At 38.7% G+C, this 27255-nt stretch overlaps 1 protein-coding gene across 6 annotated transcripts; it reads right to left on the reverse strand.

Moving 5' to 3' along the window:
• Positions 1-1199: 1199 nt before the first annotated feature.
• On the reverse strand, positions 1200-22757 carry LOC116309242 (NACHT, LRR and PYD domains-containing protein 5-like). 6 transcript variants are annotated; one of them, XM_039610429.1, is made up of 11 exons: positions 22654-22757; positions 21694-21718; positions 12255-12336; positions 10592-10661; positions 9767-9850; positions 8834-9042; positions 5607-7395; positions 5259-5432; positions 4762-4935; positions 4076-4122; positions 1200-2907 (listed from the first exon to the last, which is right to left on the reverse strand). In XM_039610429.1, the coding sequence occupies exons 4-11, from the start codon at positions 10651-10653 to the stop codon at positions 2384-2386; spliced, it is 3063 nt and encodes a 1020-aa protein (XP_039466363.1). In that variant the 5' UTR covers positions 10654-10661; positions 12255-12336; positions 21694-21718; positions 22654-22757; the 3' UTR covers positions 1200-2383. The 6 variants fall into 6 exon arrangements, with proteins under 6 accessions (XP_039466363.1, XP_039466361.1, XP_039466362.1 ...); XM_039610427.1 differs by having other exon boundaries at positions 10592-10666; XM_039610428.1 differs by lacking the exon at positions 21694-21718 and having other exon boundaries at positions 10592-10666; positions 22654-22707.
• Positions 22758-27255: the final 4498 nt, after the last annotated feature.

Raw genomic sequence — 27255 nt, forward strand, 5'->3', positions numbered from 1 at the left:
TGCAGGTGATGATTGACCAGATCTTGTTCTTCCCATTTAGCTGACTCCCCAGGACTTGCTTTACTCTCTGAAGGTATATGGTGGTTGCAGCTTTCCTTGCAGCCTCTTTGTAACTCCCATTTGCCCGTGTGATTCCCAGGTACTCGTAGCTGTCCTCAGTGTCTGCTATGTTGCCTTCTGACAATGCAATGCTCTCAGTTCTGACTAGCTTCACTCTCTTTGTTAGCATCAAAGAGATGCTACCGTTTGATCCGCTAATGTCAAAGACACTTATGGAGCTAATGCCTTACCAAAACTTGGTAAGGGAAAACCTATGGTAGGGAAATGGATACCCGATGGTACTGAGGCTCTACGGACCTCCTTTGAATGCACAGATTGGAATGTGTTGCTGGAAACAGATAAGAACAGAATGGACACTGGCAGGCAGGTTGCTTATTTTAGTACATCAGCTTCTATAGAGACACAGTCATATCTACAAAGACTGTATGCTGTTTTCACAATAACAAACCCTAGATCACAAGTGGAACAAGGCAATCCTCAACCATAAAAAGATATACAAAGAAGATAGAAAGGAATCTATAATAAAGCAATAGCTGTAAAGTGTGGAAAGGAAGCAATACCATCATTGGCTACAATAACAACAAAAGACAATGACTTATGGGTGATGTGGAGGACTGTGCTGCCCAGCTGTGTCAAGTTCTCCACAGGATGTTCAGTCTAGGTTTAGGGGCAGGTGCCAACACCGAAAAACATCCTGTATTGTGCCACTACCAAAAATAAAGTATCCAGCTAAATGAAACAACTGCAGAGCACCCATCCTTACATTGGCAATCATGAAAACCTTGGAATAGTGGATTCTTCACAGAGGTCAAAGACCAATTGATCCCCTGATTTTTGTTATTGCAGTTCACCTTAGCCATTTCTGGAGATCAAGACTGTCCGTTCTTTGGTTGGGCATCCTGGGTACATCTTATCCACTAGCAGCTGGTTAATTTGTGCTGCCAGGTGCTGTTAGCTTCTTAGCTAGTATGTGTGAATCTTGTCAGGGTCTGGTGCTATATATATATATCGTAGAGCTTGTATTTTATTATATCACCTTTCTAACAATGAACTGAATAAAACAGCTAGACAAGGAAGTCAGAGAAACCAAGTGTTAATCAGTCTAACAACAGGAAGGAAAAAATCATCACAAACAAGCATGCAGTTCAAAGTTCCTTTATTATCTGATAGTATCACGGTTCCAGGGTGTAGTTTTTGGCCCAGGATGCCATGACCTGATGGGAGAGCTGTGTATGGGGCGCTGAACGAAGCAGATCCTCAAGCAGGAAACCAAAACACTGTAAAGAAAACATTCGCTAACCTGCAACACTGTGGTCGTCAGCCTGTTTACTATTGCAATCACTTACAGAAAAAGAATAAAAAAGCTGCATTTAACAGAGGTACCATATCCTGATTCCTTTTGGTCACAAGTCATCATTTCTACTCAATGAGGCATGGTCATCAGAGAAGAGCAAAACATTCAAACCTAATAAAATAACTCAAATATAAGCAATAGATGTAAAAATAATAATAAGTACAAACAGCTCTGGATCTCAAATCTGAAAACAGTTCGACGGCACAAAAATAATCATAATTAGAAAGAAGATAGTTCAAATATCCTAAAAGTCACCTTCTTATTGTTTACTGTAGAAATGTTTTATACTAACTGCTAACTTTAGAGCAGTGTCTACACTTCTACACCACAACACTTTGGCTAAAAACTATTGTTGCACTGCTGAAAGCTCACCAGCAGTTGACTGGCTTCACTAAAACTATGCTTTTGTAAAGTAAAGATCCTGCAATAATACAAAGAACATGGAGAAAACCTCAACAGCCAGATGATGCTGTTTGAGCAAGCCAGTTACTCACAGCGGGAAGGGGAATTCCCTTTTAAACAGGAAAAAACCTTTGGCAGAACCTGACTCAGGGAGGGGCGGCCATCTGCCACAGGTGTTTGGGGATTGTGTACTTTTCTTATATTATTTTACAATGTAGCTTTTCAGCCATTGCCCAGCACAGCTTCAGTAGCATTGGCAGCTGCTGCTTTTTGGCCCCAGTTCATTACTGCATAACGGCAGAATTAGAAAACAAATGCTTTGCCAGCCTGACCTGGCACAGCCTCCTGAACCCTTCACTTTGCAGCTGAGCAACAGCCACACTCCATCTCCACAGTGCTCTTAATACTATTCATGCTCCCATTTCAGTGTGATCACGAGATGTTAGCAACTCCATGCTGTACATAAAGAATTCAATGAGAAACTCCAGTTTTGACGATTTTGGTGCCAAATGTCTTCACCATTGGTGGTTTGCTTGAGTGCAGTTCTGATTTTTTTTTAAATGTTACCTAACAAAACAGTGCAGAGGAATGAGTGTGAAGTGCAACAGCAGGGTAGAGAACATCAGCGAATGTTGTTTCGAAGGTGTGGAGGTGGATGAGACTGCCAGAGGAAATTCTGTAAAAGGACAAACTTTTGTCCTCCCAATCCAGATACACTGCGACACGACTGGAGCGCAAACACTGAGAAGATACACAGACCTTCTCTTTGTTGTGCCAAACAAAACAACCATCATCAGAGCAAATCAGACACCAAGACTTGTCATTGTGTCCCAGCTTGCAGGCATCAACATCCCCTTTCCTGCCAATGTTTCTGTATGTTAACCCAACACAGAAGGGCTCTGACACCTCCAACTCAAAGTAACAGCGTCCTTTTAGTCCCTGTTCACACAGCACCTGCTGACAGCGATCAAACCTCTCTGTGTGATCAGGATACGGCTGCTCCTCCTTCACCCAGGTCACCTTTCTGTTCCCTTCAGAGAGCAGCAGGTTCTTGTGAGCTGTACTTGGGTCCAAAGTGAGCTCACAGGCATCTGGAGGTGAGAAAACACTTTATTCACAAGTAGCACTGATTTCTAAGGTCCACCATCTAAAGTGGTTTTCAAAAATTTAATTTCACGCCTTCAGTTTTAGGGGATGTGGGTTAGAATATTCTCTACATTTCTGGAACTCATCAGTAAACTGTCACAGTACAGTACTCATGTTACCTGTGCATTTAGCACAGGTAACATTCAGACATGAAAGCAACAAGTTAAAAACCAGCTAATGCCCAAAGCCACTGACATTTGCATTTTCTTATGTACCTTTGTCAGGTAAATCCTAAACAGTTCCGACCTGACTAGAGTAATTAATAATTAATAATTCAAGTTACTTCTACTGGTACTAGCACCAAACATAGTGCTGCTGAGCTACATAGATTCCACTTGCTTTACTAAGTCTACAAGGACGTGGACACCTAAAAAAATATTTTTAAGTAGTGCAACCACTGAATCCAGTATCATTTAATAACGTTCATTACGTTTTTACAAAGTGTAGAGAGATACATTTACACAGTGTACATCAATATTTGCTTGACTTTGCACATTATTTCTTTTAAGGAAAAACTGGTTTGGAAGTTTATATTTCTCAATTTACATAACCTCAATTTTTCCACTAGAAACAGAAACACAGCTGTTAGAAAACTTTGTAAACTCTTTAAAATCTTTCTGTTTCTGCACTGATAAATGATCTAATTTACATAAAGAAAACCCAGTCAGACAAATGATGAACACATTATTATATTTATTTATAAATTTATTAAAGAAATTATACAGTTTAACATTTCTGTGAGGGTCACATTTACTTCAATTTCAAGGATTAGCAGTTAAATGAAATATAAAATTAGTTTCAATCAGAGGAGTATGGGCACTCCTACAAGCTTATTAGGCATGTAGATTTTTTTAAACTGTGCAAAAGCTGTGACGCAAACAATGAAGCAGAAAACCTCAAATTTTTTTGTTTTTTGTTTATTTTTTATATCCATAAAATGTTGATGGTAGGAACTTTTTTTTTAAATAATCTACAAAATAGAGAAAGCATAGATGACTGATTTCAAACTTCTGACTGGTATGATATTATTGGTTATTAAGTAAATAAATATCCTGTTTGCACTTTCTTACTTGATCACAGCTTTCAGTCAAAAGCATTTTCACAGGTACTCACATTTCTTGAATCCTGGTTTCATCCGGTGATTTCCACCATGTTCAAAACTGAAAAATTATAGTTGAGAATTAGAGGGATGAAGCATATTAGCAATAGTCAAAATTGATAGATGCCATTTACAGCCTGAAACAAAGTGTTTTCATTGTTGCTTTTGACATCAATAACAACAACAACAACAACAACAATAATAATAATAATAATAATAATAATAATAATAATAATGCAGTTTTGCTATGGCTCAATAGTATTATATTTAGTTCTGTACAAAATCGAAAAGATGGCACTCTTTGATCATGATCTGGAACGTTTATGAGAAAGGTCAGTGAAATAGCTGTGCACTGACAGGTGTTAAACCAAAAAAACACAAAAACCAAAAGTTCTGATAAGCAGCTTGCCTTTTTCCCAATGAGCCACAAAAAGCAATTATGAGCACATATGTCTTTATAAGGTAGATATAGATGTCAAAGATAAAATAGTTAGCAGTGTATGCATGTTGATTCTGAGCAATATTTCTTTTAAAAACACAATGTTTAAGGGTCAAAATTAAATTTCCAGTTGACCCGCTAAGCTGCCCACCTACATTAACGAGCCATACAAACATAGGTTCCAAGATTTCCTGTTTTCTCTTTGGTATTTGGGGGCTGTTTCTGAAACAGTGGATGACACAGGGCCAGAATTTAAATTACTTGAGTTGGCTGAGCTTGTATTGTGGATCATCCTTCAGCTCAGAGAGTTTCTTTTCCCCAATTCCTCCTGGATGGTTATAGCTCAGGTCCAGCTCTTTGAGATGAAAAGGATTGGACTTAATAGATGTGGCCAAAAACTCACAGCCTTTTTCTGTCACCAGACAACCAGATAACCTGAGAAAACAATGTTTGGTATATATCAATGCAGGTTTTAAAAGTTATTTTAGAACTACACCAACAGTAGTAAAATTGAAAGCATAAATTACAAGCACAGGAAAAATATGTGGATTTAGTTGGGGGTTGTTATATTTTAAAAACAAAATAAATAAAACGATTCCACATTAACAGATGTGGGTTTTCTTAAACTGAAAATTACACAGAAAAACCTTAAACTGCCCAAAGAACATTTTGTGCGGACAGAGTTCAGTTATAACTTGCACCTGGTTTGGTGGGTTGTCCATCTATTTGTAAAATGGCATGGTATTTTAATCATGTACCTCAAAGTTTCCAGTTTGCAGCACTGACTTGACAGTCCTTTACACAGCAGCTCCACTCCTGAATCTTTCAGGTCATTGTTGCTCAGGTCCAGATGTCGTAGAGGCGAGAAGGGGAAGGTGAGACCAAAGGCCAGATGTTCAACCCACTCTTCAGTCATTTTACAGTCTGCTAGTCTAAACAGGGTAATAAAGTTTTTTTTTAATTAAATAGAAATGAAGAATAAATATGTAATTGCTGCTGGGGGCAGAGAGGATTTGTCCCTTTGACTTTTTTAAAATTATATCATGTTCAACAGTCTTGTCAATTCAGTTTTAAAGAGGAACAAATAACAATGAAATAAACCTTACAAGGCCGTTCTGCTGCTCCTCACTGCTGGTATCAGCCTCCGTCTGCCTTCATCTGATGTGTTGTAACTCTTTAAGTCCAAGACTTCCAGATCTTTCTTTGATACCTGCAGCATGTAGGCCAGTGCAGAGCAGTGCAGGGGAGTCAACTCTGTTTCTGAACGATCTGACAGTTCGAGATATTCCCGAATCTCATCTTTGACTTTGTGATCTCTCATCTCAACCATAGTCTGGAAAAGGTTGATGCAGCTGTCTGGAGAGAGGTTCTTCCTTCGCATAGACTTGAGATAAGTCAAGATTTTCTTGTCAGTATCTTGGCTTCGATCTGGTGGAGTCAGCAGACCCTGAAGGACTCTCCAATTTGGTTCAACTAGGAGGCCAAGAAGGAATCTCAGGAAGAAGTCCAGGTGACCATTTTTCTTCTGCAGCACTTTGTCAACTGTCACCTTTAAAAGATCAAGTAACGTATGTTTTTGGCTCTTTAGATCGAGGAAGCTGCCGAGCTCTCTGGTATCATTATTTATGAAACAGTCATAGATGTGGAGAGCTGCAAAGAACTCCTGCAGAGTCAGATGCACAAAGAAGAAGACCTTTTTCTGGGAAATAATTTCTTCTTCCTGAAGAACTGTGGTGCAAAATCCAGAGTACATGGATGCTTCCTTAATGTCAATGCCAAAGCCTTCCAGGTCTTCCTCGTAGAAGATGAGGTTGTTCTTCAGCAGCTGCTCAAATGCAAGCTTGCTGAGTTTCAGAAGAAATTCTTTGTGTGTTTTCAGAAGCTTTTCTTTGTTTGTCTCAACCTTCTTGTCATATTTTCTGTTTCTACGCTTTGTTTGTGCAAACAGGAAGTATGACATCATCTCTGTAAGAGTTTGAGGAATTTCAGTTTCAGTGTCTCCTCCAAAGACTTCCTGGAATAACACTGCAGAAATCCAGCAGAAGATCGGGATCTGACACATGATGTCAAGACTCTGTGAAGCCTGAATATGTTTAATGATCCTTTCAGCAAGACCAGGATCATGACTAAATCTCCTACTGAAGTATTCAGCTTTTTGAGGATCATTGAACCCTCTTATCTCTGTCACCATGTCAACATGTTCTGCAGGGATCTGATTGGCTGCTGCTGGACGGGAAGTAATCCAGAGGTTTGCTTCAGGAAGAAGGTTACCCTGAATGAGGTTTGCTAGGAGATTACTCACAGGTGTTACTTCCTTGAAAGATGATACTGTCTCACTGCCTTCAAAGTCCAGCTGAAACCTGCTTTCATCCAGACCGTCAAGGATCAGAACAATCTTGGTTTTGGTATAATCCACTGAATCTTTGAGTTCAGACAGTGTGGGGTGAAATAAAGTCAGGAGCTCATGAAGGCTTTTTTCACCTGTAATCAAATTCAACTCTCTGAAAGCAAGACTGAAAACAAAGTCTACATCCTGGTTTTCCTTCTCTTTGGCCCAGTCAAGAATGAATTTCTGCACAGAAAATGATTTTCCAATTCCTGCGATGCCCTTTGTCACAACTGTTCTGTGAGGTTTGTCTTGACCAGGCAACGGTTTTAACACATCATTTAGATTTATTATTTGTTGTTCTGAAGTGTGTCTTATCCGTTTATGTTCGAGCAGCCTGGCTTCATGCTCTTCACGTGACCTTTCACTCTCTCCAGTGGTTATATGAAGCTCTGTGTAGATGTTGTTTAGTGAACTCGGCTTGTCACCATTACCTTCAGAGACTGAGGAAAATTTATCTTTCATTGCTTCCTTTGCTTTCTTCTTTGCCTCCAAAAGATGAATTTTACCTGTAATGCAGTGAAATCAAAGATGCTCAGGTGGTTAATACCAGATCACTTTAATTTGGTCAGAGAAAAATGCGAGATTATAAATTCCTGACTTGATTTGGGGACTTCCACTTTTCATTTTAAGTACTGGTTTGCAGATAGCTTTAAATGAGCAATAAGTAGGGATGGGTACCGGTAACCGGTGCCATTATGGTACCGGTTCTGACATAAACGGTAGGAACCAGACCGAAAAGCAGCGCACATTTCGGTGCTTTTTTTTACTGAGATGTCATACACTTTGGATTCTAGCCAATCATTTTACGTTTCCGAGGATAGTAGGCGGGCCCAGGTACGTACGTTCTTTTAGAGCAGAGCAACAGATTAAAAATGCCCAAGGCGAAGCGGTCAAAAGTCTGGCTGTACTTCACAGCAAAAGATGCAAACTCAGCAGCCTGCAACAAGTGCTTTAAGGTGATACTGTGATACTGTCAAAGGAGGTAACACCTCGAATCCGATGAAACACCTGGCAACGCATAGCGTTTTTTTAAGCCGAGAAATGCACCATATTTGATAGCTTGCTGTGAGACCTCACACCGAGCACATCTACTGCGGGTGTGGTGCCTGTTATCGGACCCGGAGTTAGCAACATCCCCCAAGAACCCAAAGAGTAGAGTCCTGGCCCCTAGCCCTGTCAGTGAAGCAGAAATGATGACGGATGATGATGGCAGCAGCAGCCGTTCTTCTCTGCGTGAGTAGCTTCATGTTGTTCGTGTGTAATTTACGTTGAGTAGGCTAACCACATTATTACATTAATGCATGTAAGGTGAACTAGCAAACACCGTCGTAGTTACATGCAGCTGTCTTCTTGTTTGATGGCAGATACTCCCTTCACCCTGGCCAAAAAGGCTAAACTGACCAAAGCAAAAGTGGAAAACAGTTAAACATGAGAGGTTTTTGGACAAAGTTGGTGTTTTTTTCCCATTGTTTAAGCTTCCAGCCAAGAGTGATACAATAAATCCCCTATAGCTACAGAAAAGGCTAACATTGTTATTGTTTACAAAAAAGCAGCTAAACATGAGAGGTTTTTGGACAAAGTGTGTGTTCTTGATTCTTTAAGCACCGGTTCGAGAACCGTTTAAGCACCGGCACCGTTTCAAAAGTACCGGTTTGGTACTGGTATCGGATAAAAAGTAAACGATACCCATCCCTAGCAATTAGGTATAAAAGTTCTTTATAAATGCACCCAAGTTAGCAAAACCCTGATACTCTTGCACTTAATTCATGTTTTCACAGCTTTTGAGCTCCCTAACAAACTTATCTTTATCGTTAAAAGTTAAATATAATAAATGATTCCAACACTGACTCATTCTTGTCACCTACTCTTGTCTATAGCAATTTTTTTTTTTTTTTTTTTTTTGCAGTAGTAGAGATAGCAGTGATCTTAAGTATATAAGCTTACCTGTGTCTCCCTCCTTGTCTGTCTCTTGTTTTAATGTTTTCCTGGATTTCTTCCCACACTGAGGACAAGGACAGTCTGCTGTTGAATCAGACTCATCCAGCTCTGAGCTGAGACACAGTTTGCAGCACCAGTGTTCACAGCTAAGCTGAACTGGATTCTTCATAACATCTTTGCAAACTGGACAGGTGGATGGCTTCTCAGTTACTGGTCTGTAGGAGGGTTTACAAATTAGACCTTAATTTAATTACTATAGCACAATAATGGATATTTTTTCTCTGTTTTTCCATAACACTAAGTTGTCTGCGTAGATTCTCAGTCATCCAGGTCATGGTAGTCTAAGATGTGATCCCTTGTGGACCTGAGGTTAGGTAATTGATTGGAGCTTCATGTATAGAAACTTTTTAATATCTTTAAGCTTTTTAAAATACGTTTTTGTGGTGCGGTAGCTGAGTAACTGTAGTCCAAATACTCTTTTGTTAAAGCAGGATACACATACTCCAGTGCACAGGTCATTTGAACAGGCAATGCTGCATTAAGTCAGTCAGAAGCACTGTGTCAGTAGACCAGAAGTATTCAAAACCTTCAGAATCTTGGAGGTAATATGATCAACCCCTGGTGCCTAGGTACATGAATAACACTCACGCCCTAGTTGTCCTTCCTCGGTTATCATCGTTTGCCAGAACTTGCCTCCAAAAGTCCCAGTCCATGGCCTTCATAAACTGCTCTCTACCCAATTTGAATCACTTCTGATCACCTGGTACTACTGCTGGAGATCCTTAAGGTTTGCTTTGAACTGCCTCACAGGGACAAATGCCCTGACTATGATCATGACTATAGTTGTGATAGAAAGAGCCATGTTCACAAATTGTCACAAATGGTTCAACACTCAACTATTTCAAACCACAATTCAAAATTTAAGATTTCTGTTTTAACCTTTCATCTTTAAAGCCGACTGGCTCAAACTTGGATCTGTTGCTCCTGAGGGACATCTTGCTTGGAGCAGTACTCATCTGCGAACTAGAAGGAAAGAAAGTTTTATGAGATCAAAACTTGTTAGAAGTCACTGTCACTCTTTAAAGAAATCTTCCTGGGAGCTGCAGATCTGTGAACTAGGTAAAGAGTGATCTATTTACCGACTGACATTGATTTACTTAATTAGATTTGTTTGTCAGGACTTTCAATATAATAACACAAATGGAACATTTATGATTTTACTTACAGTAACTTTTCATAACACAGTTTAGCATCAATTTCAGCAGCAAGGAATAACAAGACATTTCAGTTAAAGGGAAGATGTTTTTATCACTTTATTTTTCTCCTCCTACTGAAACGTCAACTTTCAATAGGATTGTCTGTTTTATAAGCTCTCTTAATCAGCTTTAACAGCATGACCTAACAGCAGACCGACTATTTCTCAACACACAATAAACAACATCTGTCTTACACAACAAAATAATAATTAAAAAATCTTGGTCAGAATTTTAAGGTCTGATGCTTTTTCAGACTGTTTCTCTGTATGAAGATTAAATTACTGAAGACCAAAATGACCCAAAGTGACAGACAGCCAAGCATCTGCTAGCATGCACACAAAAATGACAGCTAACATCCTCAAAGTTAAACATGTGAACTAACAAAAGAGATCAGACAATGTAAGAACTCATTTTTGTTAGTGACACTGTTTTCTCGGTCTCTGTGTCTCTCTGTGTGTGTGTGTGTGTGTGTGTGTGTGTGTGTGTGTCCTATATGGGTCATTTTTACCTGGCTTCAGTCTCACTGGATGACTGTCTGAATGTAGATCGCTTCCTTTTCTTCTCATCCATTTTTGCTGCTGAACTGAACAAACATAACAGTCATTAGAGATAAGAATGTAACACATACAGTGATACCTCAGTTTTTGGCTATAATGTTGACTCATAGTCGGTCTCACCAACTGAGCAAATATGCAACTACTGGCATTTGTCTGAGGTCATCACTAGTTTTGTTTGTTTGCTTGTTTTGTTGTGGTTTTGTAGGATTTATTTAGCTGATTTAGAGGTTTGACCTTTGTGAATTCAACAGTGTAAATAATCAACCTGTATTCAATTCAACTTTATTAATATCAATCAAAATAACAGTCACCTCTGGGCACTTTATATTGTAAGGTAGACCCTACAATAATAAAAATGAAAATGGAGGAAAGCCCAACAATCACATGACCCCCTGTGAGCAAGCGCTTTGGTGACAGTGGGAAGGAAAAACTCCCTTTTAACAGGAAGAAACCAGGCTCAGGGAAGGGCGACCATCTACTGTGACCAGTTGCCTCGAACTGAGGCCAAAACCTAGGCTGCATCGTTCTGAGGCCCCGGCCTTCCCGGTCTATGTGGCCCGGGTCCCCGAAGACCAAAAAGGCTGGAAGTGCGAGACTGTGAAATGGGATAGTCTAGCATTCAGATTTGCATCACAGCTGTCTCTGTGGAGTTTAATAAACTCAGCCATCTGTTCCTTGCTGTCTAAAGGACATTGGAGTAAATTCTCTACCATCTCACACTTCTGTTTAATCAGTTTTCTGTTTGACGTTTATTCAGCTGTGTGAAAACTATAACTTTAGTCTCAGCCAAACCAATTTACTCAGGAACAAATACAACACTGAAAAAAGTCAAACAATAAATTTTTAACTTATCTGAGTGACTCATAAATCACGTTTAACCTGAGAAGCAAAAGACCGCGGGGGTCTGAAAACTATGAAGCCGGGAGTCTGCTATTCTCGCCGGTATGCCCAGACCTCTACATTGGAGAGACCAAACAGCCACTTCACAAGCACATGGCACAACATAGAAGAGCCACCTCCACGGGACAAGACTCAGCTGTTCATCTGCATCTAAAGGATAAAGGTCACTCTTTCGAGGATGCCAACGTTCACATTTTGGACAGAGAGGACAGATGGTTTGAAAGAGGAGTGAAAGAGGCCATCTTTGTCCACTGTGAGCGACCATCTTTGAACAGAGGCGGTGGTTTACAACACCAACTGTCTGCCATCTATAATCCAGTTTTGAGATCCCTTCCCAGACGCCTTAACGCCCACTCACATCCTGGGCCATCTGACCTCAGGAAATCACATGATAGGGTGGGTCCAGGTTTCACAATGAGCTCACCCGAAACCCTGGCTGATTGGGACCCACACCCGCTTTCACACCTTGGCGCATGTGATTAAGTAGAGGATCATCAGGGGGTCCTTTGTCCCTCTTGGGGGGAAACTCCCACTGGGTTTAAATCTAGGACTCTCCACCATTTGACCCTTAGAACTGAAGAAGCTTCTCGGATGAGAGGTGAAAGGTCTTCAAGCAACGCTTTTCTTTCCAAGCTCCTCAGACTACTGCACAGAAACCTCAAACTGGTACTTGTGAAGGCTCACTGATATAGAAAGGAAAACAATGTTACACACCCCTTATATTATCACTGCAGCGGTCTGATTTCACAAACACACCCAGGGACAGCACATAAAATCAGTGGTAGAAGTCTCCACTCTGTAAAACAAAGAAAGAAAGAAAAGGGTCCATTTATAAAACGTATTTTATCCAGGAAAAATTCTGCAATTGCATCATTGTAAATTTGCAGTTCACCATAAACATTTTCAACAGTCAATGTTTGGCCTCATATTGGAATAAATCCTTTTCAATATAAAGAAAACAGAAACAAAACAACAGAAATAGTTACAGTACAGTACATGTGAATTAAAGTATTGCCAAGTTAGTGTAGATCTCTGAGAGTGTGTTCATGTGAGTAAATGATTAAGCAACAACAAAGCTGTAAAGTTCATAATTTCTTTTTTATGACCCGCTCCAAACAAAGATAATATGTGTCCCTGTACCTTTAGCTAATTAATATGTAACTAAATCAACACTACCAGTACACAATTTAGTCACACTTTCTCATTTAAAGGTTTTTCTTTACTTTTAATACTTTCTACACTGGATACAAACTGAAGACATCACATGAAGCAAGATGGAATTATGTACCAAAGAAAAAATTGATGAACTTGATGAACTTGACTGATGAACTCTAAATATGTCTTATATTTTAGATTCCTAAAAGCAGCCATCCTTTGCTTTGTTGACAGCACTTAGTTATTTCACACTTTCTTGATTACTACATAATTCAATATGTTTTCATAGTTTTGGTGCCTTCAGTGAGAATTTACAATGTAAATAGTCATGAAAATAGAGAGAAAAAAAATGAAAATCTGTGACCAGAGTTTTGACTGGTAGTGTATAAATGAAAGAATGATTGACTTCAGCTATCAGTAGCTTTAAAGGTGGACCGTCTTTTTCCTGTAACTCGACGTAGGACTTGATCTGTGAAAATCAGTTTCTCTGCAGATTAAAGTGAAATGAATGCTATTGTTCATTCTCTGTGTCCTTTGTTCTAGTAGCTGCAGTCACAGCGGTGTAGAACAGACTGAGCAGCAGATGAGAATCAAGTACAACAGTATTTCTACATTTTGTGTATCACCTCAAACTTGCGGTGCTTTATTCAGTGTTAGTCGTGTACAGCTTTGAACATGAAACGTTTTCGCCCAGCAGAGAATCTGCGCTACATTTAAAATATATCGTGAATAAATTACACAGTCGTCCCTGCCTGCTTGGATTATTGGACATAAACAGCTTACCTCTCGGTTTGTTGTTGAGAGGAGCCTATTCAGCGACAGGTTGCTTCTCCCAAAGTCAAGAACCAGACTTAAAAACTCCTTTGTTCCACACGCCATCAGGGGACAAAGGAGGGCGGGAACAACTGAGCTGTAGTGCTTTTTTACACTGTGCAATATTTGCAATATTTTTTTCTTATATTCGACTGTGCAATAATCACTGTGCAACAGACTCACTCAAATGTGCAATCCTATGTATCCATATGATATATTCTGTATTTATATATATGTATAAGCAGTAGCGGTTTTTGATACGGGCGACACGGGCGGTTGCCCGGGGCGGCATCACGGGCATCGGCAAAAAAAATAAATAAAAATTGCTCGTACTCATGCTGCCCCGACGTCATGCCAGCACATACTGGGAATGGCATAGGCACCGATCGGTTTTCTATTGCCCATTTGCTGGGAGTAGGGTGCCCTCCGTTTGCGAGGTGCGCCTGCTGCCTGCGGCAGAGGGAGGAGAGGGCGGGGCGGCGGGGGATTCTCTGGCTGGCTGGAGCAGCATCTAATAACCAACTCGCAAAATAAAACAAAATAAAAACAAACCAACAAACACGAAAACACCAGACATTATGATACAGACTTATAATTTGCACCGATGTTTTTTCGAAATTCTATGTGCGAAAAGTGAGCGCGAGAGCCCTCGGTGCGCCTGCTCGCTGCTGAAGTCAATGTAAACTTTATTGTCATCTCCGCTACATACAGTCCAGTATATAGAGAGACGAGACGATGAGGCTCCAGTTACAGCAGTGCAAGTAAACGAACAATATATATAAGAAGAGTAAGAAAATAAATCTACACTTTAGGACCAGGGGTAAAGGGATCAATAACAATTTAAAATTTACAGTTTGATTATTTAAAGTCTCACACACAACCCGTAGAAAGGGGAGGAGCCCTGGCTGCTTCCAAATAGAGCACATTTCATTTATAATGTTGTAAATCCAAGTCTGTTATGTATTCATGATTTGAATCCTGGGTTGTGCGAAATCCCAGAAATAAACCCTAGACAAAGCGAATCTGTGAACTAAGGTGTAGGTCTGTTAGGTTATGTTGTGGTGATCCTCGGGTTGAGGGATGGGTGTTCATACTGGAGTGCAAAATTTAAACCAATGGAAGATGGACAAGAAAAGTTCAAAGCCATCAGGTGCTCAGTTTAGAAAAAAGAGAAAAGAAGAGGAGGAGAAACGAGCAAACGATACAGATAAGCAGATGTGTAATTGGATAATGGCAGGTCATCCTGAAACAATCAGAATCAGAATACTTTATTAATCCCTAAGGAAATAATGTGGGTTACAGTTGCTCCAAGAAGAAATGGTAAAAATAGTAACAGTAACAGACTAAACTCCAAACAATACATTATATTACAGATTTTAATATTAAGTAGTCATTGTCAATTGTTGATGTGTCCTGTTCTCATTGTATGACGAATTATGATGGCTGTTTGGTAGCTGTTTGCATACTATGCACACTCTCTCTCTCTTCATATGTGTGTGTGTGTGTTTCTCTGGTGAAATTCAGTATGGTTCCGACAACAGTTTTATGTTAATGTACAATCCTTAATATGTTTTGTGTGTGTTTGTGTGTGTGTGTGTGTGTGTGTGTGGGGCGGAGGGAGTGTTCGCCCAGGGCGCCAAACAGGCTAGGACCGCCACTGTGTATAAGTGTATATATGGTATATTTATGCTTATATCCTTTCTATCATTCTCCTTATTGTATCTGTAACATGCAACTTCTGTCGGTGTTGTGCTGGAAACTGAATTTCCCCGAGGAACCCACCCAGTGATTAATAAAGTTCCATCTAATCTAATCGAAAAACATCTGTGAAGGTTCTCAGTCATCCAGGTCATCGTAGTCAAAGGAGTTTGCAAAGAAAAGCGTCTGGACTTCTTTAAGTTGCTTGAAGAAGTTTCACCTCTCATCCGAGAAGCTTCTTCAGTTCTAAGGTCAAATGGTGGCGAGTCCCAGATTTAAACCCAGTGGGAGTATCCCCCCAAAGAGGGACAAAGGACCCCCTGGTGATCCTCTAATCACATGAGCCAAGGTGTGAAAACGGGTGTGGGACCTAATCAGACGCCTTAACGCCCACTCACATCCTGGGCCATCTGACCTCAGGAATTCACATGACAAGGTGGGGCCAGGTTTCACAATGAGCTCACTCGAAACCCTGATTAGGTCCCACACCCGTTTTCACACCTTGGCTCATGTGATTAGAGGATCACCAGGGGGTCCTTTGTCCCTCCTTGGGGGGATACTCCCACTGGGTTTAAATCTGGGACTCTCGGCCATTTGACCTTAGAACTGAAGAAGCTTCTCGGATGAGAGGTGAAACGTCTTCAAGCAACTTAAAGAAGTCCAGACGCTTTTCTTTGCAAACTCCTTTGACTAATCGAAAAACCGCTTCTTTCTCCCAGTTAGATCAGAAACTATGGGGATTTCCGTGCTTACTCCGTAAAACGCAGCAGTGCATTCGATTGACCAGATTTATTACCGAGCTCATGATAATGTGGAAAGAGAAGCCAAAGTCCTCAAAGGAAGAATTGCCACACTTGAAACGATTCCTCTGCGCAAGTGTTAATGATGAAATATAGTCAAAAAGAATTTGGACAAAATGGAATTATTTCATAAAAACAAACATTGACAGTTACAGTCTGTTGTTAATTTTTTAAGTTTCACTTTCGTTTTTCATGCTCCTTTTCTGTCAGCTCAATTACTGTAATTTGGAGCATTAGAGCCACATTAAAATATTTATTATTGATCATTTTGAAAATCGAAATTCTATTTGTTGTTTCAGGACAAACTGCCACAGCTGCGCATCTGTCTACAAAATGAGAAACATCAGAATCAGTGAGCTGCCGGCTTTCAGCCCCGACCGTGCCTGTGCCGTCGGGTGAGAAAGGCGACACCTCACTGATTCTGATCTGTCGGCGGATCCGCGCTGTGTGTTTACCTCTTTGTGCAGAATCGGTGTACCTTCTCTCATTTACTGTTTTAGCTGTTTGGTGGTTGTTGAAAATTTGTGAGGTTTAACCTGAGATTCTGGCATTTTGGGCAAAATAAATTTATATTAAAAAATCGATTCCGGATTTTAATGAATCGATATCACGTTACCCAAGCTAGAATCGATTTTAATCGATAAATTGAACATCAAAACCCACCCCTAATCACTACAGTAAAATAATTTATAGTACAGACAAATTACAGTGGTGAATGTAGACTTTCCAAAAATCCTTTGCTTTGTGCAGTGAAATACTGTAAATAAAATTTGGAGTATTTTATGATACATTTTGTAGACAGATGATTATATTTTTAGTTGTTTTGTATGTCTGATATCCTACTGTCATGGTTATGGTGGCTGGACTATCTTTCAATTTCATAATACCATAATGATTTTCTTTTTCTTGTGTTTTTTAGCTTTTAGTAGGTCAGATTTTTACGGAGCTCAATGGAATGGTTTCAGAGGTTGTTATTTGCAGCCTGAGTCAGTTTGGTGTATAATAAAATATGTAATGAAATTTTTTTCTAAATGTACTTCGAAATGAGAGCCTATTGATGCCCACAAGTTGAAATAGTCAGTGTTCCTTTTAAATGGTAAACGGCCTGTATTTGCATAGCACTTTACACTACACCCATTCACACACAGCTGATGGCAAGCTACATTGTAGCCACAGCTGCCCTAGGACACACTGACAGAGGGGAGGCTGTCAGACGCTGCTGACACCGGGCCCTATGACCAACACCAGAAAGCAACAAGTGAAGTGTCTTGCCCAAGGACACAACGGCCGAGACTGTCAGAGCCGGGGCTCGAACAGGAAATCTCCCGATTACAAGACGAACTTCCAACTCTGGAGCCACTCAGTCTTAGAAAAGTAATACTGAATTGACAAAGAAATGTACAATTTTAATGTTCTACAATAAATCACACGCATATTTTAAGGACAAATCTATATCTCACTTCTAGAGTTAAGTTTAAAGTGCTGTACTGCAATAACAATGTTTTTACAGGTTAAAAATCACAATTTTTCCAAAACTAAATTAATGAAAATACTCTACTGTAAATGAATATACAACAAAAGTACTTTAAGCAAGACTGCATTAAAAGTAGCATAAACAATAACAGTAGAAGTATCGCAGATGATAATATAGTAATACCATAAATGAATAACATAGGAAAAGGGCTGTACAAGGTATTACAGTAAAAATACTGTGAATGAGATCACAGTAAAGCTGTAAATAAAAAGATACAGTAAGATTACTGGGAGTTTTATTTACAGTAAGTTGCTGCCATCCAGCTGCAAGCTTGTTGCTGTAAAATCTACACTGTAGATTTTACAGCAACCTCTTTAGGGAAACCTCCTAAAACCACAGGAGACCAATGAGGAGGAACCATCGAAACATCATCAGTCGCTTTCTCACCATGTTGGTGGTTTCTCTCTCTCTACTCTCTCTTTACCCTACAATGTCAATCAGCACTAAATGACAAAGCCCTGCAAGAAAGACTGTGGAGAAAAAAGTTTTCAATCATTTATCATATTTTATTTAAAATGATGTGTTCGTTATTAAACAGTTTATTGTCATGATTCAGTTTTTTTCTTAACATATAGTTTGTATTGTTGCCACTCTGTCAGGCAGATGTGCAATATGGACACCGAAATTGTTTTGTGTGAATGTGATAACTTGAGAATGAGGCGATGTAGGATTTTCAAATTGATAAAACTGTTATAATACAAGCTGAGGGGTACCACTAGCCACTGCTAAGTTTATTTTTGATGCTTCATAATGGTTTGTAACATTTGTAGCTGCCAGTGCTACACCTCAGCCTCCTGGCAGAATCTTTAGTCGTGGAACAGCCTTGTGTCACGTCACCCCTGAAACATCTATGTCACCAGAAGCAAACATAATTTATTTATTAAGTTTTACTGTAAAAACGCTCTCTTAATCACAACATATGCTTACTTGCATTGTTATGACAGCATACATGACCGAACAGTGATGATGCCTCATTGCCTGTTATTTGTCAAAGGTGTATTTAAAAAAATCAACTTGTGTTCACGAGATTTTTGGTAGACTTCAGAGAGATTTGAAATCCTTTGAGATTTTCAGTAGCTGCACCTTTGCTATCAGTTTCAAGATCCTACGTCGCTTTGTTCTTGAGTTTTTGTGTTTACAGAATTAGATTTTCACTCAGCCCACCCACCTGCCCATAAGATGGGGTAAAATACCCCTTAATGATAATAATAATTAATAATTATAATAATACTACTAACACCACCCTGAATTTATACACTTTCTTTTAAGTCCCACACATCTTTGAAATTAGTTACTTGGCCTCATATTTATTCATTTCTGAATAAATTCACTAGATGCAGACCACTGTGTGTTTTACATTTTCCTCTGTTCATAATTCAGTTCTTGCTTTAACTTCGACCTCTTTTTCTGTTTTCAGTGACAACTGGACCAACACGTTTCTTAAGCACCATAAGCCATAGCAACCTTTAGCAGTTCATTAATGGCAGTAACTTGCTCGATACCTGCTATAGACTCTGCACATATGGAAGCCAATCAGAGATTGTACACTGTTAAACTTCCAGCATCTGAGTTTATTATTAGTTGTTGAGGTTAAGCATTCAGTCAACACAGAAACACTGGGAAGGATGTTTTTTGTACTCTATAAGGACCAGTGATGGATGTGGGGCTGAAGCTTACAGGTTTATATTGTTAAAAAGTAATTATGAGAGAATTTGTTTCAGGTCATTTTTCAGAGTAACATGAAAGTAACATAATGAATAATGTAACAAATTAATTTTTAGTAAACTACTGCATTACTTCTAAGAAAGGTGTTCTGTGTAATATGTGTAATATATCACATTTCTCGAGTAATAACCTCAACACCGGTAAGCACAGATAATTTTTGTTGATGATGAGAAACGCTTTGCTCATTAAGTTTTAAAATTACATTTTAAAAGTCAAATGAACAAAATGTGTGTCAAAACAAGCATTTAGCTCAGTAACTATGGAGTTAAATCAGGGCCATAATGTTTGTGTAGTTAAAAGAAAAATTTGAAATCGAAAATATGTAAACTGAAAGCAAAAGTCACATTTTTAGAGTGAACTTTGAAAAAGAAAGAGTTGGATTTAAAATAAAATCAAACGTTTTGAATATTTGTATTAACTGAAAACCCAATGGTTCTTTTATCTATAATTTCTCTGAGTAAACTTTATTTAAAAATTTTCAGTAATCTTTTTTTCATTATTATTATTTTTAAAAAATCTATTCAGTCTCAGATTACCTTTTTTCAGATTCAGATCTTTTAAATTAATGTACAAAAAAAAAATTCTTCAGGTTCGGATTTTTCTCTCAGCTTCAATTTTTTTTTTTCACTTTCAGATCTCTATTTTTCAGTTACAGACTTTTGGTCCTGTTTTGGCCTGGTGGGCGTGGCTACACAGAGAGGGGCGGGGAATCATGAGTGACAGCAGACCGCTGCAGGCTCAAGATGGTCCATTTTTCATGTTGCCTTCAGGAAACCTGGGAATGAACATAATTTATCAAACACCTCCTGCACTGTATTATTTGATAATGTTTAGAAAACATGTCATGCATATGGAGGACCACAAGAGCCACGCGCATAACATTATCAAATGAATAGATTTTTTAAAAATAATAATAATGAAAAAAAGATTACTGAAAATTTTTAAATAAAGTTTACTCAGAGAAATTATAGATAAAAGAACCATTGGGTTTTCAGTTAATACAAATATTCAAAACGTTTGATTTTATTTTAAATCCAACTTTCTTTTTCAAAGTTCACTCTAAAAATGTGACTTTTGCTTTCAGTTTACATATTTTCGATTTCAAATTTTTCTTTTAACTACACAAACATTATGGCCCTGATTTAACTCCACAGAGGATGGCCCCTTTAACATGAATTCAAATTGAAATTTCCACAAGTCATATTAGCTAAACCCAGAGATCTAAAATCTTTTGGCACTTACAACCAAGGCCTGTGAGCTCCAGTCGATTTACATGAAAGTAAATGAAGTGTAAAAGGTAGTATAACTGTGCACAGTTTGTAGATTTTCTGTGAGTTCTTCCTCATTTTTTTCATTTCTTAGCAGTCATATAATGCTTATTTTATGTGTGTATTTACTGTGTAAACGTTTGTAATAGATACGTGAGAGCAAGTTTGTTGACGGTGCCTCATTTATTCTCCAAATTTCAGTACTGTTGTTTACTGTGGCTCGATTTTCTGTAGAAAGTGCAACGAAGAAATCTTCTGTTATGAAACAGCACATTCCTCATTTCAAAAGCGCAAATTAAAAAAATTATACAATTCATTTTTTTATTTTATTTTTTAGAAAATAACATAATTAAATACAGAAATAAGACTGAGACTTTACAGAGCTCTGCACAGAATCCAACATGAGCTCGGTTAGCACCAAAGAAAAAAACCCCTTGATATGGGCCCCCCTGTTATGCTTCTATGTTTCTGTTTAAACTTGCCCTGTTTTCATTTCCTCCCCTCCTGTTCACTTGGTTTCAACATGTCTGAATAGAAATGTTTTTTCTTTATTTCTAATTTATCTTTTCTGTCATTATGCACACCCTTGAATCATTGCCGCACAGCAGAATGGTTGATTTCAGGTGGACAAAGCTTTACAGTCAACTTTGTGCAGAATATTAACAAAAGTATTAAATTTAGGAAAAACCCAAGCATGAAAAGAGGAAGTAAAAATAAAGCCATGTTGGGGAATAAAGCTGTGGGGCCCAGTGCAAACGGACCCTGATGTGAAACGTGAAGTAAAACTAATATGATTTGTTTTAAGGTAAAATGCACAGAAAATTCTCAAAGTTATTGATAATTTTTTAAAATTCTTCACAGAGAAATTCATTGTGATGAAAGTTTTTAGAGTCTGAGTTGGGTCAGATTATTCTGGACACTGGCCCACAGCTGGGCTCCCAGCCAGGAAGCAAGAAAGAAAACTTTTTTTTTTTTTTAAAGGCACCAGGATTATATTTCCTTAAATATTCAGTTTTAAAACCAATTGGAGGACAGAATTTAGTAGTCTGTTATAGCCTTTCCCATTTCTCCCCTAACTGTCCAGACTGTCTGCCAGACTCAGCTGGTAAAACTTCCAGAATCAATGAAACAAGAAAATGAAAGAGGAATAAGACACCGACCTGCCTCCTTTAAGCAAACTGCCACCTGGCAGAAGAAAAAAAACACCATAAAAATGCAGTTAATTTCTGAGTTACTGTTCAAAAAGATTGAATGCAGGCTGAGGCTGTGAGGTGGAAAAAGTTTGAGAAGCAGCATTTCAGAGGAAGTTGACCTTAAACACACTTTTATTCTAAAAGAACAAAAGAGTTTAAACAATGTCAGAGGAGCTCTTAATTTTTATGGCAATGACTCACTGAGAAGAAAACTTAATTTGAATAAAATATTTAGTGTGAACACTGGCTTTGGAAACTGCACATTTACAGCTGGCAAGTTCACAAATGTTGCACGAAATTTGGCAAAGTACGAAACAGTAATTATAGCTACAGGTAAAACTAGTTTTTGGTTAATGAAAAGATCTAAAAAGTGTTTGCAGCAGTATGTGTTTATATGATGTTTTTATATTTAATTTTTACTGCGAAAAAGATCATCTGTAATTAAATATTAATAACATTTACCATTATGTCCTCTCTCCTGTCCCTGCAGGTGCACTGAGCTGTACAACATGACCTGTGGCTGTAATCTGGGGGAGTAAAATGTGACTAAATAATATAACAACTGCCATATGTTGTGCACACACATGGAAGAGCAGACACAGCATCCCATTAAGCTGCACATATTTTATTGTAATTAGAGCTTTTGAGGCGAGTATTCGGGTTGCAGGACTTATTCTGGCACAGCTCCATACTGAAATATCTTGAGGGTTGACTGCGTGTTGAACTGAAGTACACTGCATGTGTCAACGTGCTCTGTCTGACTCTGACAAAGTATTTGTGGGAAATACTTTTTAAGCATTATTATTTTTTAGTTAACTGAACAGCAGCATGACAAAGACACAAAACACACCCCTAACATGCACCAACAAGAATAAACTGCCTTCAAGTTTTAAGATCAGCTTCTAAAAGTTGTAAAAGTGTACTTACGTCTTCAACAAGAGGCCTTCAGCTTGAGCTTTGTGGCTTTTCAAAGCGCGGTCATTTCTGCTTATCGCACATGATCACATTAACTGACATTTCCTTCTTCTTTGTGTTCAGTTTTTTTATTGTCTAAACTTTTCAGAGATCCTGCCGCACAGTGGACAAAATGTTAACGGGTAATGTCACTGCTGAGACTCATGGCTAACCCAAATCTTGCCTGTAGAAAAGTTAGATTACACAAATGATGTAATTTTGGTCGTTTTTAAAAGTCTTCATATTGAAAAAACCCACTAGGAATATCATAAAGATTTATTGACCTTTGATTCCTTGAAAACATTAAAATCAGCAAGTCTGACGTTTGATACTTTTTGACTTTTGGTTCCTAAATCTCCTTACAATAAATGAAAAGATCTCGGTGCTTATTTAGTCTTGTTCTTGTTCAAATCTAAGAATCTGAGGGCTTTTCTCACAGATGTAAACATATACAGTTCCTGGCCCCTTTATCAGGCACACCTTGCTGGTACATCCATGATGTGAATCTCCCGTTCCAGTAGATGCTCTACTGAATCGAAATCTGGTGACAGTAGGAGCTGTTTGGGTACAGCGAGCGCGTCGTCATGTTCAAGAAACCACTTTGAGATAATTTGAGCTTTGTGACATGGTGTTTTATCCTGCTGGAAGTAGCCGTCAGAAGATGGCAGTGCTGTGGTCATAAAGGGATGGACATGGACAGTAAAGTGTGTGGAAATACCCCCCACACCATTGCAATAGCCTGAAACGGTAAAACAAAGCAGGACGGATCCATGCGTTCATCTTTTTTACACCAAATTCTGACATCTCAAAGTTGCAGCAGAAACCTGTACTGTCCATTTTTGGTGAAGCCTCAGTTTCTTGCTCTTATTTGAGAGAAGCAGCACACGTGGTTTCCTGCTGCTGTAGAACATTTGATCAAAAGTTCAACAATAAGTGGTTATTTGAGTTACTGCTGTCTTCCTTTCAGCTCAAAGCAGTCTGTCCATCCTTTGACCTCTGACATCAACAAGGTGTTTTGTCTGCTGCACATGGGATAGTTTGTCCTTTTTCCAGACCCTAGATTCCCATTAAAGTCACTTCAGTCATCTGTCTTCCTCATTCTGATGCTCAGTCTGAACTTCAGCAGGATAAATGCACTGATTTTCTGCCTTGTGATTGGCTGAATAAATTTTTGATTTAACAAGCATTTGAACAGGTGTCCTAACAAAGTGGACAGCAAGCACAGATGCCAGAATCATGTGTCTACATGGCCACCACGATGCTCAGGGGGAGCCCGGCTTCATAATGCCTACATGTCTATGGAGACGGGGGTCTACACACAATTAAAAATCATCTGAACTCGCTGAATCTTTGACTGATTTTACAGAACTTTAGTTTATCACAAATATTAAAGTGTAGGCTATGGTTAAGTTTCATATTTTAATGCAGACTTTAATACCAAAATGTTTATTTTTGTTGATAATTAGAGCTGCAGTTTGAAAGTGGAAGCTATGAAGATTTGATAAAGAACTGATTTATTTAATGTTAAATGACACATGAACTGGTTTCATATTAACCACTGAAAGAAGCTCAAACCTGAGCTGGAGTGAAACTCTGTTTATGTACGCGTGTGTGTGTGTGAGTGAGTTAAAACTACAGTGAAGCACGTGCTAATATGAGTGGTTAGTGTAAGCAGTGAAGTTCAAAGAGAGGCGAGGTCATTACTTCCGTGAATATCAAAGGGTTTGTGTTGGTCGGTGCTTCCTCATTCAGCTGGAGTCAGTGCGGAGAGATAGTATACAGAGAGCTAAACTGGTTCTCACACTGAGGGGATTTAAACCAACTACACCCTTCATATTCTGTCAGTGAGTCATATGAAATTGGGATTGACAGTATTTAGTTATTTCACTGTATAACTCACCTTATTGATGTGCTTTCTGAAGCTGAGGCAAGGTTTTAAAATATCTTCTTGATAATTAGAATATTATTTAAAACACTCTATAAACTCACTGAAATACAGGAAAATAAGACGTCTGTGGCTCAGTATACATCTGATGTGTACTGTAGAAATGTTTAGTTTGTTTTAGAGTTTAGACATGTGTGAAGGTAGAATGTAGAATTATGGTAGAGACACTGACACTGCCCTGGATATAAATAAAGGCCTGACTGTGTCATGAACTTAGGAGTAGATCTTAGGAGACCCTCCCCAGTTGAACTGTGAAAGTAAGACAAGAGGAGTTAATGCTGAGTGGAAATTCCCCAGAGGATACCTGTGTGGGGGTCTCAACAGTTAACTTGATAACTGTGGTCTGGAGGGGAGATGGTTTTTATGGCCCCTAGGAAGAGACACACACCCACAGTGTTTTAACTGTTACACTCACACATCCACATGCACACTCACTCACGTGCACGCACATACCAGGTATGCACACACAGTCACTCACGAGCACTCACATAGACACGCGGGTACGCGCACACACAGAGACAGAGTTTGGAGCACACCATGGGGGATTTATGATGGGGTTGCCTCTATAGAGCTGGCTGGAACTAACAAAGGGGTGAAGATCTTTACAGAGGGACACCGGCCTCGTCTTCCCTTCTAGAAGTGCATGCTTAAATGAAGATGAAATAAAGATGAATAAAGATTTTGTAAAGATGACTACTGGGTCCGGTGCCATCTCTGAAGGCCCGAGGAATAATAAAGAACCGGGGTAAAACTGATTTCCCAACAGTACATGTGTGTGTGTCCAGTCTGCTCTCTTGTGAGTAGGGCTGGGTATCGATTTAGGACTGTTACTGTGTTTACATCTTTTTGTAAAATCCGTTCACCTGCTCTCATTTGCTGTTTGGTGGTTGTTGAAACAGTTATGTGAGCTTTAACCTGAGATTCTGGCATTTCTGGCAAAATACATTTATATTTAAAAACTGATTCAGCATTTAATGAATCAATATCACATTATTCAAACTAAAATCGATTTGAATAAAAAAAAACAATTTTTTAAACCCACCCCTACTTGTCACTGTCTCTTTGTAAAAACTGGTAAGTGAGGACTATGTTTACATGACTGCAGAGTCTTACTCCACATAAAAGCAGGTTTTTCATTAAAAAATAAATGATTATGAATAAATGACTCTTTGCTTTTATGTTGTTTTTTTACTCTACTGTGTACAGCGACCTTGAGTGTTTTGAAAGGCGCTTTCAAATAAAATGTATTATTATTATTATTATTATTAATATGAAATCCGGTGAGTAAATCTGACTCACAGCAAAGTTTCCTTCATTATCTGAAGATGGTAAGCATGATTAACATGTGTATGTTACTTAGTTCTTTGAATGTAGAACAAGAATCTCAAGCTAAATAAAAGCCAGCAAATGCTCAAACTCACAGCTTCTCTATCAGGTAATCTGTGGAAGTGTCTCAGTGTGTTAGTAGGAAAAAAATCTATCAGTGGCAAAAATGGGCATTTACTGAGAGCAGGTCTGTCGGAAAGTTACCTCACTCATTTTTCTATGTTACCTCATCATAAAGGTAGCTCCGTGGTCCCAATTCACCATTTAAATGTGCCTTTTAAAGCATTGACCCTTCTCACCGTATATTTACCCAGATAAAACAAGATGAAAGCCCAGAGAGATGTTTGTACAGTCATTGAACCCTCTCATCTCTGTCACCATGCCAGCGTAGTCTGCAGAGATCTGATTGGCTGCTGCTGGACAGGAAGTTATCCAGAGGTTTGCATCAGGAAGACGAGGTTTAGTAGGAGATCACTCACAGGTGCTGCTTCCTTGACAGATGTTATAGTCTTAATTAGAGATGGCACGATACCACTTTTTTATGTCCGATACCGATATCATAAATCTGAATATCTGCCGATACCGATATGAATCCGATATAGTGTGTTTTTTAATCAATAAAACTGTTTTTTAAATATCTTGCTGCATTTTGTATAAGTTCATACTCAAGTTTAAATAAACAATAACACTAAAGCTATTCTGTTATACCTGTATGTAAAAAATACACTGCACCCAAAATATTTCATAGTTCAGCAACACTGATCAATCTAATAAACTTAAACCTACTCCATCCTCCCTATTCTGGTATTTTAAAGAGTACTTAGCAGAAATATTAAGCAACCTAACTAATAGGGTTGCAAACTCTCAAAAAAAAAAGGGAACCACCACCCCCACCCTCCACCTCATGATGCTTAATCGATGTAATCAACTTTAATTTGATGCAGTGTGAAAAAAAATGCACAGAAATAAATTATTTTTCAAGAATAATTAAATAGATTCAACATCTTTCTTCAACAGAACTGCAGAATTCACAGATGGTACTTTCCCAAAGGAAAAAGTACTATAGCTTACTAGGGTATATTAGACTTAACAGTTACTATATACAGTAATGGACTTCTATACATTTGACATCAGATTAATACTTTGGGTGTAAGATTCAGATAATTGTTTATTAAAAGCTAGACATTTTAAATGAGTATAAGAAAGAAAAGTATGTCTTTGTGCCCCCTTTTCCCTGTTAATGCCCTATCGGCCCCCCTGGCTACACTTTGCTATATCCGCCCCTGCACAGTTACCAGCCGTCA

The sequence above is a fragment of the Oreochromis aureus genome, linkage group 3, assembly GCF_013358895.1.
Source record: "Oreochromis aureus strain Israel breed Guangdong linkage group 3, ZZ_aureus, whole genome shotgun sequence".
Classification (NCBI taxonomy): domain Eukaryota; kingdom Metazoa; phylum Chordata; class Actinopteri; order Cichliformes; family Cichlidae; genus Oreochromis; species Oreochromis aureus.